We start from the raw sequence: 12179 nt of genomic DNA, 5'->3' as shown, positions 1-12179 counted from the left end.
GAACTCTTATAAGTTACAGAACACATATGTTGTGTGTAGTTCATCTTTAGGTTTCTTGCTGCTTTGTTGTCACAAGTATACTTACCACCTGTAGTTTAAGATAGTTTTTTTATGGTATCACTGAATGCAGATACTTCAAAGTCTGGTATTGCTCGGGAAGCAACACAGAATATCAGAAGAGCAAGCAAAACTATGGCTAAACCAAAGGCAAGGCAGGTTCTAGGTGTCACAATAGCCTACGGCTCGGAAGAGCATGACAATTAGCCTTTTGGTTTAGGTTATAATTTAGAGAGCATTTGGGTCAATTTAAGTGAGTTTTTAGCTATATTTGAATTTTTTTTTAAAAAACTGACATTTATAAATTTAGGGGTGTTAAATTTTAGCTATTTTTGATAAAAACTCTGTTTTCTTACACGCCATGTGAGCCTTATTGGAATTTACCTAGTGTGGGTCTGCAGTTCCTATTATAAATATTTTTAAGAAGTAACGATAAGCCATTAACATGAAAAGTTTGGAGAAGTTGTTTGATATCCTCGACAAGAAAACCAATCTAGACTCTTTCCCTTCTATTGCTACTTCCAATCCAAGCCCATTCTCAATCATTTCTCTCAAATCCTCTACCTCTCTTCTATTAACCTCACACCGAAAATCAACACAAACGGTGGATTTCATGTAATGTTACAACCCAGAAAAAAAAAAAAAAAAAGCTAGCAAATACATCAGTTAAGTTAATAATGGAATACATAAACATTATACTCCACAACAGCATCTCCAGTTTTGAAGTCAACCTGGTGAGTGCTAGCATGAGCATAGCCTCGGGAGAACCGGAAAAGCCCGCTTCCGCCTACTATCTATACATCTCCCTCACTTCAGTTAATAATGGAAGACATAAACATTATACTCTACAACAGCATCTCCAGTTTTGAAGTCAACCTGGTGAGTGCTAGCATGAGCATAGCCTCGGGCGAACCGGAAAAGCCCGCTTCCGCCTACTATCGGCATCTCCCTCACTTCGGATAACACGGAGTTGCGCCCCAGCACACTCAGGGTGCTACCATTATACTTCCCTTCCACAAAAACAAAGTTGAAGGCCATCAAGAGCCCCAACTCACTCTGTGAAGCTGAAGCATAAATCCCTTGGGCTTTTCCAACAAGCTTGGAGCCCAGTTCAGGCCCAACAGTCAATGGGTCGTCCATCACGACCACAGCACCAAACGCAGTCAAGGAAGTGTTTGTTGTGGGTGCCTCAGCAACTCTAACAGCCGTAGGGTTTCTGCCACTCAATATGTCATGGAAGTAGAAGTGGAGATGGCTCAGTTTCTCTCTCTTTAGACCATGTTTTGACGGAGATAAGGGTTTTGAGAAACGGTGAGCCTCTGCATTGGCAAGGGTTAAGAAGAAGAAGAAGAAGAAGAGGAAAATGGTTATGAAAATGGTGTAGATGGAATTGAGGTTTTGGATGGTCTTGGCCATTGTAGAGAAAAAGCAAAAAGGGTTTTAGGGTAAAGGATCAATGGTTTCATTTTGGGCAACTCTGATTATATATAGTGAAAAAAAATGGATTAATTAATTAATAAATAATTGGCATATGTAATATATGTATTTTCTTAAGGGCACAAACATGTGAAAACGAAAGAGGGGTGACAAAAGTCTATGCTGAAAACAACCATAAGTCTTCAATCAAGAAATTTATTTTCCATTCTTTCTGTAGGAAAAGGAGGCTTCAATGCATTAATTAAATGATTAAAAAAATTCTTGTGGTTTACAACCAACCCATTAGTATAGTGGTTTAGAGGTTTATTCTCTCAGGTAAGATCTTGGGTTTGAATTCTAACATCCGTGTAGTGAGTTTATTATACTATTGCTCCTCTTAATAGGAAAAATTCTCAAAAAAAAATTAAAGGTCAAATGGAGTGCGTGTAGAAAGTGCAGAACGAAATGAGAGGGAAAACCCGGGTGTTAGCTAAAGACGACTAAAAACTGAGAGTCTTCTGTGGAAATATGCAATTGCATGCCAGAAAAGAAAAGTGTATACAAGGGGCAAGAAAATTGACCACCGGCGACGAAACGTGCCCCAAGTCTATTGGAATAATGCAATTTTGTGAGGGAAAGAAAAGAATAGCATGATCCATGCCTGATGGTTCCATATGTGGTCCTCATTCCAAGTCTTCTACATGGTCTTCACCAAAAAGTTGGAAAAGTGTCTACCACGGTTTGCAAAAGCTTTTAACCTGTATGGAAGGATGGTAATTAGATTGACCTCGGTGGCTTCCATGGTTTCATCCCAATTTAACTATATGCCAATATTATCCTGCAGTTAAAGTCTTGTTCTCCATCCACAAGTTCAGTAATGCCTCTGAGTACCATCCTTAAGGAGGTCAGGGGCTCGAGTCTTGTAAAGAACCTCCTGGGTAGAGCTTTCCGTAAACAGTGATCCAACTCAGAGTGGTAGCCCACTAACTACCATTTTATGTAACCAAAAAGAAGAATTCATGTTCTCGATTCCTCACCCAACATTGCATGTAGTAAAAGAGAATGGTAAGTATTTTGGTTTGTGAGAATTTTTTTTTTTTTAGTTTAGTGGTACAATACTTATCATCTCATATCTAATCAAGAGTTTGATTCTTGCCATAGTTAAAAGTGCCTGTATTAGAAGAACATCGAAATTTCAGTTAAGTGCTTTCTAGAAAAAATCACTTGCAAATGCTTCTTGAAGAATCACCTAAATCGCTTTTATGACCCACAAGCACTTTAAAATTGTTCAACTAAACAATTTGTTAGTTACTAGAAAGTGATTTTGACTCTTCTAAAAGCATTCCCAAACAGAATTTTCACCTCAATCTTCCGACTAAAAAAAAAAAAACTCCAAGAATGGTGCTAATTTTTCAAACTGAACTGGGCCTAGATAATAACTTATTTTCTTTCTCTAGCAAGACCAAGACACCACAACACCAACCTTTAGGTAAATGTTTGGTCAGGGTTCAGATTACAAGCCCCAATAAAATAAGAACAAGCAAAACTTGTGGCCCATTATTCTTGGGCCAGCCCAATGAAACAAAACTCTTCTTGTTGACACTACAAGCCCAGCCCACATCTCAACCCCAAAATCGGATCACCGAAACCCTACCCGCCTCACTCGCCGCACATACTATAAAAGCAAGATAACACATCCACACGCACCCTCATCGTCTAGGGCTTTAGCAGCCACTCTCAGAAAGAAACCTCCAAACCTTAGAGAGAGAGAGAGCAGCTCAAAATGCCGGCTGGACACGGTCTCAGGTCTCGTACTCGCGATCTCTTCTCGCGGGCCTTCAGGAAGAAGGGTTACATCCCTCTCTCAACCTATCTGAAGACCTACAGGATCGGCGACTATGTTGACGTCAAGGTTAACGGCGCCGTGCACAAGGGTATGCCCCACAAGTTCTACCATGGACGTACTGGTCGCGTCTGGAACGTCACCAAGCGCGCCATCGGTGTGGAGATAAATAAACAGGTGATTCATTTTCGTTGGGTTTTCTGTATTTTCATTTTTGGACTCTTAGTTGTTGTTTGAATGATGTTTTATGATTTGCTTCTGTGGAATGGTTGTCTGGATTTGTGGGTTCTTGTTGAAATTTCCGAACTTTTGGTTTGATTTCGACTTAATAGTGTTCAGTGACATCTGGGTACATTTAGCTGTCATTGTTGTGGTTGTTGTTAGGCGGAAATGGGGATTTTATGTATATGTTTATGTGGTTTGTGGGTTTCAGATGGTTTTAGTTTATAGCTGCTAATTGTACTGTTGATGTCTAGATTATGCTGAATGTGAAGCAGGGTAATACACCTTGTTAGAGAATGGCTTATCGTATGTCAGATGTTTATAACTCACTGCAAGGAAGATCGAGAAAAGTTGTCAATAATGTTCAGCTTCTATTGGGAAATAATAGCTATAGAAAGCTTTGTGCAGATTGTATATAGTTTATGCATGTCTGCTGGATGTGTTATGACGTGTTTGAATCAGTTTTTCCTTTATGGATCTTGAAATTAGGTTTTTAATTTATTTTCACTTGTGGAAATAAAAGATTATGTAACTTAGTGATTCTAGGAAGAACCATTTTTGTACAATGGAGATAATGTAGGTTAATCCTTTACTTGGATCAATCGGGAGCTTTGATTTGAGCACTGTAATTTTGATCATTGTCATAAATCTAGTTTCCTTTTGTCTCATGATTTGAGGAATTCTATCCTGCTTTTGCCCTGATGCTAAATGATTGTTGTATGTTTTATTTTGCAATCGATTATTGGAAGGTTTACAAGTTGTATGCTTGTGCATGATATCAGGTTGGCAATAGGATTATTAGGAAGAGGATCCATGTGCGTGTGGAGCATGTGCAGCCTTCAAGGTGTACTGAGGAATTCCGTTTGAGGAAGATAAAGAATGATCAGTTGAAGGCTGAGGCCAAGGCAAAGGGTGAAGTCATTAGCACCAAGAGGCAGCCTAAGGGACCCAAGCCAGGTTTCAGGGTTGAAGGTGCAGTCATGGAAACTGTTACTCCCATTCCTTACGATGTCGTCAATGATCTTAAGGGAGGCTATTAGATCTATTTTACGGTTGTGTTGGTTATCCCCAAGGACTGGTCTAGTTTATTAAAGTGTTTCTTTAGTTTTGTTTTTTGAAAATTTTTGAGGTACTTTCATCTGTCGCAGCAGAAACTGCTTAGTTTAATGTTTTATGATACATGATGTTTTCAAGTACAATTTTGTGCGAATATGGAAATCTTCTGGAATTATCTATGTTATTTGTGTTTTGTGCTTAAGTTTTTTCTGATTATTCCCAGCACTTGGTTTGCTTTAGAAGTGTTAGAAATAGCACCTCGTGGTTTTCCTTTTTAATGATCAAGTTTAATTATATCAGTCTCTTTTACACCTATTTGTTTTAGATTGGACTAATTCTGGGCTCTACTGTGTCTTTGTTAATTGTCTTAAAAACTGACACATGGTTTGTCTAAAGTCGGGAATTTTTTGAAGGTTCATAAATCCTACTTTGCTTACTTTCTATGCAAGTATGAACTTGAGAAACTTCAGCTTCAAATGGTTCTTTTGGATTAATGAGCAAATCTTAAACTATTTACTCCATGTAAGTCGTGAATTTTTGGATTCAGTTGGCATTGTTTGCTATGCATATGCATGGTTCAAATCTTTCACCCTCTATGGTCTTACCGGATTCGAACGCATGACCAAGCAAGGACCATGTTTTAACCGTAATCTTTCATCCTCATTCGCGTTACGGGATTTGATCGCATGATCAAGGACCATGTTTTAACCATAATCTTTCATCCTCTATCACGTTATGAGATTTGAACTCATGACCATGATTTATACAAATCTTTGAACTCATGACCATGATTTATACAAATCATCTTTGTCCGTTTGCAGAAATTCTTGTAGCGGGGCACTAGATGAACTCCCTATAAGATAGAATCAGAAGCATTTAATCTATATAGTCTACCATGTATTGGTTTAAGAAAAGAATATAAGGTGAGCTGGGCTGGGGTTCCAACTTCAAACACAGAAACCTTGCTTTCCAATTACTCTTGTTAATTTTGTTTTCTCTCTCTACCTAAAGGAAAATTGGTTTTGTACCCCAAAAAAAAAAAAAAAAATAAAAAATAAAAAAAAATAAAAAAATAAAAAAAGAGAAGAAAATTGGTACCTTTACTTTTGTTGCTGACCAAAAGAAGACCTTTCTATGATTGTAATTATCCAAAGTATTTTTTTTCTGAGAACTGATTCTCCGTCTCTGAGACAAATAAACACAGCCCAGTTTTCTCTTCTTTTCAGAATTTTCTGTAAGAATCTTGGCCACCGTATATAAAAAGACATCAGTCTTTTTTAAGGACTCTTTTATCTTACAAATTAATTACAATGATGAAGCTTTGAGTTTCTTTTGGTACTGAAGATGAAGGCATCCTTCACATTCTACCCTATCCTGCTATTTCTTCTCGTCTCAGGTACCTTCTCTCTTAACACCATTAACCTATTGCTTTCAATTCTTTTTTTCTTTTTCATTATTTCGGGGTTTATACTCATAACTTGCATAATTCAGCTATGGGTTTTTTTTCCCCCTTTTAATTGGGCAGTTGAATTTGGCACTTGCTCAGTGGTTCGTGACGCCGTGAGGATCCCGGAGCACTCGTGCCATAAGCTGATTGATCAATCAATCAGATGTGAGCTGCAAAATTGCATCAAGGAATGCTCCAAAGAACTATCTGGTGTCGGAGTGTGCAAAAGTCGAGTCTGTTTTTGCACATACTATTGTAAGGATCCTCCAAAGTGATTATGAGTTATTTCATGAGGGCCCGAGGACACGTACATACGGGCTATAAAAGGAATATCAAGCACATAACATTGTTAATAGTGGGAGATTTACATTCAACTTCTTGTTTATGTTGTTGTTCGCTCATCACATTTGCCTTAATTATAACATGAACTTCGATCCTAACATGATCAATTTGGAACCCGGGTTCAACCCGAATTCGTTGAGCTTGGGTTGGCCTCTTTACCCTCTCCAACTTTGTCTTCCTCTTTTCGTATTTTCTGAGAACCCAGAACACAGAAAACTGACGAGCCTATAAAATTTTGATTAATTTTAGCAACATTGGGAGCAAATTTACATGACAATGAGTTGCCTGAGAGCAGATCGATTGTGTTTGCAAACATGCAAGATCCAAGCTCCAGTTTAAATACCAGCCTGAATGCACAATCAATAATGCTCTGACAAGTAGAGTCGTATGGCAATTTCGGATAAATGCAGCACAAGAAAAGCAACAGATTTTATAATTAGAAAGGAATGAAAGTTTAATGAAGGATCATTATATATATATGAGAAAATGCAAAATAGTTTGTCAGATCAGGCGTTGTCAATGTACATATTTTGCCACTTTTAATGGACGGATGACTAATTCGAAACATAGGACCGGAGACCGTAAATCCATGTTATAGTCATAACATACACAACAAAACAAATCTTTCGGTATCAGCACGCCAATCAGCCATTGTCAAGGCCCCAAATGGTAATAGCCTACCCGACCCCATCATAAAATAGCAGCAACAGCAAGCTGCAAGCTGCAGGTGGTTATTCGCTAGAGCTTCAGTCACCCAAGAAATTATTACGATACAACAAAATACAGATCAGCTGCCACTTCACAGCTAGAGCCTCGAACTTGTGTGAGACAAGATCTATGTAAATTCATCACAAAGGTTATACAATTTTAAACAGGTTGGGACTAAACATAGTAGTCTTAAATACCCTGAAGAAATTAATTGTAAACTTTGTTACCATTTCTCATTACTGTGCTGCATATAGTTGAGCCCAGCATACAAGGTTTCATAGTTAGTATCCACAGTTCATGCCTGGTATCCGCATCCGGGTTAATGAATCACTTATGTGCAGCATCAGCTACCGATAAAGACCAGTTCAACTTCTACCATCACAGCAATTACAAACCATTCTGGTTCATAACGAACTACACATCAATCTCATATGCAGCATGAGCTACACACAGGTAAAGACCCACTTACAGCCACCACAGCAACTAAAAACTCCTTTCATGGACTATCAGGTCAAACATTAAAATCCTAGAGTATATAACACTTTTCAGAAACAAGGAGCCAAACCATATTTCTTACCAAATTTATTCGGTATGGAGAAAAACAGATTAAGTTATTGGCCCTGCAAACAGCTCTCACTGCCAAAACAATCATACTTCTAAAACCAGCATACTGCTGCAACCAGCACCACAATCACGACCATCCATCTACAAATTAGAAACAGCACCCACAGCTACAAATCAACATCCTCTTATCCAAGCCTCAATCACTCTTTTCACGAACATAACTATAAAACCCAAGAAATAGTTCGTGATGAATCAGTCCTATAAACTGAACCAGACAACTTGAGACCATAGACTCATATATCAGTAACAGTGTAAGGCGGGAACAAAAGTGAACAATAAAATTACACACAAAAATAAAGATGAAAGGCAGATACACTAAGAAACCACACAAGCACATCCTTTGTAAGTACTGAAATACCAAATCTACAAACTACAAAGTCCATCCCAGATCAATAAAGGATATATAAAGCTCAGCATTAAATAGTTAAATACTAAAGAAACCAGTCCTACCAAAACTAGCACTCAAGACACCTACTAAAACAACGCATTATGATCAAAGATCCCTGACATCAGCAGAGCTGCAAGAAGTACACAACTCAGGGTGCTTCCATCATTTCCATACAACCAGAAACATCAATCCTGCAAAATCGATTCAAGAGTTACCAGTTCAATGCTCTTCCACCCATGCAGGAGAAAGTAATCGTTCCAGAAGCAACAAAAACTGTAGACATCAACTCACATCAACATCTGAATTTCGAGGGGATGGGGAACGAGAATCAGCAGGACGATGGCGTGGTGAAACACTTCGAGCAGTAGGGGAATGTCCATCATGACTACGTCTATCAGGGGTGGCACTGCGACTCCTGATTAGTGGGGAAGGACTCTTACGAGGACTAGGGCTATGCCGTGCAGGGGAGACACTACAATACAGATTAGTATATAAATTAAAAATAATCATAAAGGAAGAGCTAGTATTTGATTATAAACATAACTTAAATAATGATTAGCAGAGCTTAAAACCTATCAATGGAACGACTTCGAATTGGACTCCTACTTCGACTTCGACTCCGCCTTTCATCATCATAGCGCCCTCTTCTCCTGCTCCTATAGTAATCAGGGCTGGCACTGCGGCTCCTGCTTCGTCGACGATAGTCTCTGTCCCTCCCATGGTATCTGTCACGGTCATACCTATCCCAACTCCTACTGCGACTTCTCCTCCTGTAGTCACGGTCTCTGTAGTCATCTCGGTACCTGGAAGATTTTAAATAGTACGTATCACACATTCACTTGTATATCAAAAGCTTGTAAATGAAATCAGGACAAGTATTAATATGATCTCAGCATGAATTATGAACTTGATTTGCAAAATCTGCAAAAAAACACATTTGGATTTGAGTAGAAACAAATTAACTAATAGCCATGATATTCACTCTCCATACCATCCATTCAAATTGGCAAGTTCGATACACAAGATTGGTTGGAGACATTATTTCATAATACATTGTAAAATTGAAATTATAGAAATAAAAGGAACAATAACAACACAGTCTTTCTTGCTCAAGTTAAAAATATAGTTACATGAAAATGAAACTAGAAAATAAAATCAAGTCAACACTAATTGAAGGACGGCATGAAATGATTAAACTAGACAATGGTAAAATAGAAGGTTCAGTTCAGGAACCTTCAAATTATATGACAGAATACAATCCATCACAAAGAAAGACCAAGGGAAGAGACTAACCTTCTCCGAGGACTGCGACTTCTTGACCTGTACCTTGATTTTGGTAGAGCTTCAGTAATCCTTCCTTTCTGACTGAAACAAGGGAGATCAGGTAAAGAACGGTAGATAGAAGATACATAACAAACAAAATTAGCTTTTCAAGGTTTGAATTCATTATCAATGCAGTTCAAATAACGAGTTACCATCATTTCAAGTACAACTTACTGTAAATATACACACAAACGTGTCAACTACATAAACCCCCTAAACTCTTAGGCCTTTTCAAGTTAACCCCGAACTATTTAGTGTTTATGAACTCATACACGAACATGAATAAACTTTACATATGGACCATTCCATTAACAAATCTGTTAAGTGTCTGTATGGACAGTGTGGTCCCATATGTCTGCTTACATTGACTCCAAATGTAAGCCACATGTATTTATTAAAAACAAGTGGGCAAAAAAATAATAAAAAACTCTCTCTCGTCTCTATATATCTACTTCTTCCCTGTATTCTTTTTATTTTATTTTTATTACCTGCAACATCAATCATGACCAATGAACACACCACCACATCTCCTACCATCATGGTAAAAAACAAACATACCACCACAGCCACACCAACACCTCTACAATCACCACCATTAAACCCAAGACCACCACCGTTAAACCACAACCATGACCACTGCCACTCCACCAGATCTAATCCGATCCCGATGGCCCCACCTCACTACAACCTTCTGATGCTGCCATGAGCTCCTACGCGCCACCACAGATTGCCCTGCTATTCATAATTTTTGGTCACCTTTGAACAACAAGAAGAAAAATGGCGGATGATGTCACAACCCATTCCTCTGGTCCAGTCATAAGAAAAAAATGGAAAAATGTTTTCCTTCACAAATTTACAGATCAGACACCTTCAGTTTTGGCTTGGAGGCATTGCAGGTGTGAAGCCAAAGCCATGATTATATGGGATCCTTGCATGATTCCATGCCAGAAACCGTTCTAGTCTAACAAATAAACCTCGGTTCCACAATCAATACCCCTTGGGACCAAAATGAGGGCTTTTAAGTTTAGTTAAATAAAAAAGAAAAAACAATACATACAAAATTGCTAACATAAAGCAGAGTACAGGATTCATAGAAAACAACTGCAACCTATGCAACAAATAGTAAATAGACTAAGCTTTAACAAACAGTAGCAAAAGCATATGGAGACCCTATTAGAAGTTAATAGTTCAGGTACATACAGTACTCAAGATAAGCTTCAGCTATCATGAATCCAATATATAAGAAACATCCAAAAACTAAACTTACATCCTCTCCGCATTTGGCCCATATTTTGCAAACTGAACAGTTATCTCTCGACCATCAACAACTTTTCCTGAAAAGTATTTAACATTTTCAAGACAATTAGGAAGCCAAGACGAATTTCTTTTTTTAAAAAAAGGAAAATTAAACCCAGATAAAAATAATAGGAATAACAATAATAGTAATGCTTCTAAAAATAAAAATGTGCATACCATCGAGCCTTTCAACCGCTTTCTGTGCTTCATCGGCATATTTGTATCGCACAAATGCAAAACCCCTAGACTCGCCAGTCCTAAACCACAAAAGGAAAATAAATACCCAAATCCAGTCTTCAAATAGAAAAACAATTTACTGAAACAAATACAACAAAAACTTAGGGGAAAGGACATAATTCAAATTTGCATTTCCTACAAGTTCCTAGTCCTCCACTTTAAGAGAAGCTAAATTGCTCCTCCGAACACGATACACAGATGATCAAAAGCGTCGATTTCCCATATCTTCTCAGCATCCGTGAGAATAAGAAAAATAAGGATTAAATGGGATTACAAACAAGAACAATATCTTGGCAGTTCTTCATTGATGAATATTGTTTTCCAACATAACAAAGCTACTCAATTTCTTCGGAAACAAACATATTATTGAAAAAAATACACACAAAACTAAAAGCTTTATCCCAACCAACCTTCGGTCTCTGGGGATGAAAATGTCGACAACTTTGCCATACTTATCGAAAAGCGGAAACAGATCATCAGCGCTCGTACCTATTTAAATCAAATAAATCAACAAATTACCGCCATTAAATCGCAAAAAATAAAAACAGGGCAGAAGCAGAGACAGAGACTTACGAAAGGTTATGTTGAGGACCAGGAGAGAGTAAGTGTCAGCGATGTCAGGAGGGCCAGACCTACCAAAGTGAGACATGGTTCTTGCTCTGTAAGAGAGATAGAGAGATTGGGATTAGGGTTTGGATTTGTGGCGAGTAAATTTAGAGGGTGGAATAGAACCTTCCTGAAGAATGGTTGCGGTTCCCCGACTGCAAAATATATCCAGGGATGAGGAGGAGTCTGGACCGTTTTGGATTTAGGGCTCAAAATCAACCCAAACCCAAAAACCTTTGGGCTACTGATAACCCCCCCCCAAAAAAAAAAAGGGTACAAAAGAAAACCAAATTACACTGACTCGATCGCACAATAATATGAACCATTCAGTTTTACGAGGATCATTCGTGCAATAAATTGAAAAACACATGACCTACGTGCATTGTGAGATAGTTCTTAGAAAATGTCCGAATTTTTTTTAATTTAAACCAAGTACAAACTTACTTGAAAATTGTGTGTGTATTTTAATGTTCGTTTTTTCTTTTCATATATGAATACTTCGTTTTTTTTTTATACAAGCATTTTAATTACTCAAGATCAAAACCCTAAATCCTCAGAGAGAGTGAGAGAGAGAGAGGGGGGAAGGTGGATTGGCATGGGGAGAAGCAGCATGG

The 12179-nt window shown here is 38.1% G+C and overlaps 2 protein-coding genes and 1 pseudogene across 11 annotated transcripts; 1 reads left to right on the top strand and 2 right to left on the bottom strand.

Annotated features, from left to right (window-relative positions):
• Positions 1–497: 497 nt before the first annotated feature.
• On the bottom strand, positions 498–1515 carry LOC103339626 (dirigent protein 22 pseudogene; annotated as a pseudogene).
• A 1660-nt stretch (positions 1516–3175) lies between these two features.
• Positions 3176–4796, top strand: LOC103339625 (large ribosomal subunit protein eL21z/eL21y). Its single transcript, XM_008242956.3, has 2 exons — positions 3176–3493; positions 4321–4796. Exons 1-2 carry the CDS (start codon positions 3257–3259, stop codon positions 4576–4578), a joined length of 495 nt encoding a protein of 164 aa, XP_008241178.1. The 5' UTR covers positions 3176–3256; the 3' UTR covers positions 4579–4796.
• A 2040-nt stretch (positions 4797–6836) lies between these two features.
• LOC103339623 (serine/arginine-rich splicing factor SC35) lies at positions 6837–11958 on the bottom strand. 10 transcript variants are annotated; one of them, XR_001678396.2, is made up of 10 exons: positions 11533–11931; positions 11370–11448; positions 10900–10979; positions 10694–10760; positions 9397–9468; positions 8676–8906; positions 8395–8575; positions 8166–8294; positions 7669–7876; positions 6837–7104 (listed from the first exon to the last, which is right to left on the bottom strand). XR_001678396.2 is itself a non-coding variant. In XM_016796458.2 (8 exons), the coding sequence occupies exons 1-8, from the start codon at positions 11606–11608 to the stop codon at positions 8289–8291; spliced, it is 792 nt and encodes a 263-aa protein (XP_016651944.2). In that variant the 5' UTR covers positions 11609–11931; the 3' UTR covers positions 8010–8288. The 10 variants fall into 10 exon arrangements, 1 of the variants encoding a protein (XP_016651944.2); XR_016122583.1 differs by lacking the exon at positions 8166–8294 and having other exon boundaries at positions 6837–7218; positions 7319–7876; positions 8319–8575; positions 11533–11958; XR_016122585.1 differs by lacking the exon at positions 8166–8294 and having other exon boundaries at positions 7319–7876; positions 8319–8575; positions 11533–11958.
• Positions 11959–12179: the final 221 nt, after the last annotated feature.

Source organism: Prunus mume, linkage group LG8 (genome assembly GCF_029339155.1).
Source record: "Prunus mume cultivar Tortuosa linkage group LG8, ASM2933915v1, whole genome shotgun sequence".
NCBI classification, from domain to species: domain Eukaryota; kingdom Viridiplantae; phylum Streptophyta; class Magnoliopsida; order Rosales; family Rosaceae; genus Prunus; species Prunus mume.
This window is presented reverse-complemented; position numbering and strand designations above follow the sequence as displayed.

What these genes read in the sequence shown, in the direction of transcription:
- LOC103339625 (XM_008242956.3), top strand. Translation starts at nt 3,257, where the DNA reads ATGCCGGCTGGACACGGTCTCAGGTCTCGTACTCGCGATCTCTTCTCG. An exon ending in GTGTGGAGATAAATAAACAG is followed by an intron (nt 3,494 to 4,320) that starts GTGATTCATTTT and finishes GCATGATATCAG; the next exon opens with GTTGGCAATAGGATTATTAG.
- LOC103339623 (XM_016796458.2), bottom strand. Translation starts at nt 11,608, where the DNA reads ATGTCTCACTTTGGTAGGTCTGGCCCTCCTGACATCGCTGACACTTAC. An exon ending in AGCGGTTGAAAGGCTCGATG is followed by an intron (nt 10,761 to 10,899) that starts GTATGCACATTT and finishes AATACTTTTCAG; the next exon opens with GAAAAGTTGTTGATGGTCGA. An exon ending in CGAAGTCGTTCCATTGATAG is followed by an intron (nt 8,576 to 8,675) that starts GTTTTAAGCTCT and finishes TCTGTATTGTAG; the next exon opens with TGTCTCCCCTGCACGGCATA.